The 1,292-nt window shown below is 50.9% G+C and overlaps 1 protein-coding gene across 1 annotated transcript; it reads left to right on the top strand.

The window, feature by feature from the left end:
* Positions 1–335: 335 nt before the first annotated feature.
* LOC133096080 (nuclear transcription factor Y subunit alpha-like) lies at positions 336–1,005 on the top strand. The gene has a single exon (XM_061197543.1). It carries the CDS (start codon positions 336–338, stop codon positions 909–911), a length of 576 nt encoding a protein of 191 aa, XP_061053526.1. The 3' UTR covers positions 912–1,005.
* The last annotated feature ends 287 nt before the right edge of the window (positions 1,006–1,292 follow it).

Raw genomic sequence — 1,292 nt, 5'->3', positions numbered from 1 at the left:
CTCCCCCATGTTTCCAAGGAGTGCATCTTGAAGTCTTCTAGGATCTCCAGAGTGAAACTCACTGTGGTCAAGACTCTAACTTGGAGGGACCAGTATACAGCAAACAGCAATAGTTCAACAGAGCAGATTGTTGTACAGGCTGGACAGATTCCGCAGCAGGTCCAGGGACAGCCATTAATGGTACAGGTCAGTGGAGGCCAGTCAATCACATCAACTGGCCAACCCATCATGGTCCAGGTCAAACCATCACGCAAGTACCTGTATCTGGGACACAGGGTTTGCAGCAGATACAGTTGGTCCCACCCGGACAGATCCAGATCCAGGGTGAGCAGGCTATGCAGGTGGAGGGCCAGCAGGGCCAAACCCAGCAGGTCATCATCCAGCAGCCCCACAGAGCCATCACCACTGGCCAGACGCAGACACAACAGCAGATTGCTGTCCAGGGGCAGCAAATGGCACAAACTGCCGAAGGGCAGACCATCGTCTACCAGCCAGTTAATGCAGATGGCACCATTCTCCAGCAAGGCATGATCACCAAACCTGCAGCCAGTTTGGCAGGAGCACAGATTGTCCAGACCGGAGCCAATGCCAACACAAGCAGCAGTGGGCAAGAGACTGTCACTCTGATACTACCAGTGGCAGGCAATGTGGTCAATTCAGGAGGGGTGGTCATGATGGTACCTGGTGCTGGCTCTGTGCCTGCAATCCAGAGCACCCCTCTCCCGGGGGCAGAGATGCTTGAAGAAGAGCCTCTCTATGTGAATGCCAAACAGTACCACCATATACTTAAGAGGGGGCAAGCCCGGGCTAAATTAGAGGCAGAAGGGAAAATTCCAAAGGAAAGAAGGAAATACCTGCATGAGTCTCGGCACCGTCATGCCATGGCACGGAAGCGTGGTGAAGGTGGATGATTTTTCTCTCTAAAGGAAAAAGATAGTCCCCATATGCAGGATCCAAATCAAGCAGGTGAAGAGGCTATGACACAGATAATCCGAGTGTCCTAACCCCAGGCCATGTGATGGAGCTGATCAAGGTCATGTTCCTCGCACTATTTCCCACTGTTCCAAGGAAACTGATCAACTCTTCCAATGGGACACCGACGATTACATTCTACCCTTTTCTACAGGACAGAAACCACTTAGCTTTTAATAAGTGGCTCAATATTATAATTGCAAGGATGTCTGGCAAATTGAAGTTGCAAGCCTTTGTCTCACCCTTTCAGTCAGGACTTACTACAGACTGTTGGTGACATTGACATTTCATGGATTGGGGTGATGCAGGGAACCCATGCC

Source organism: Eubalaena glacialis, chromosome 8 (assembly GCF_028564815.1).
Source record: "Eubalaena glacialis isolate mEubGla1 chromosome 8, mEubGla1.1.hap2.+ XY, whole genome shotgun sequence".
NCBI classification, from domain to species: domain Eukaryota; kingdom Metazoa; phylum Chordata; class Mammalia; order Artiodactyla; family Balaenidae; genus Eubalaena; species Eubalaena glacialis.
The sequence above is the reverse complement of the archived record's forward strand: the minus strand, read 5'-3'. Positions and strand labels throughout refer to the sequence as shown.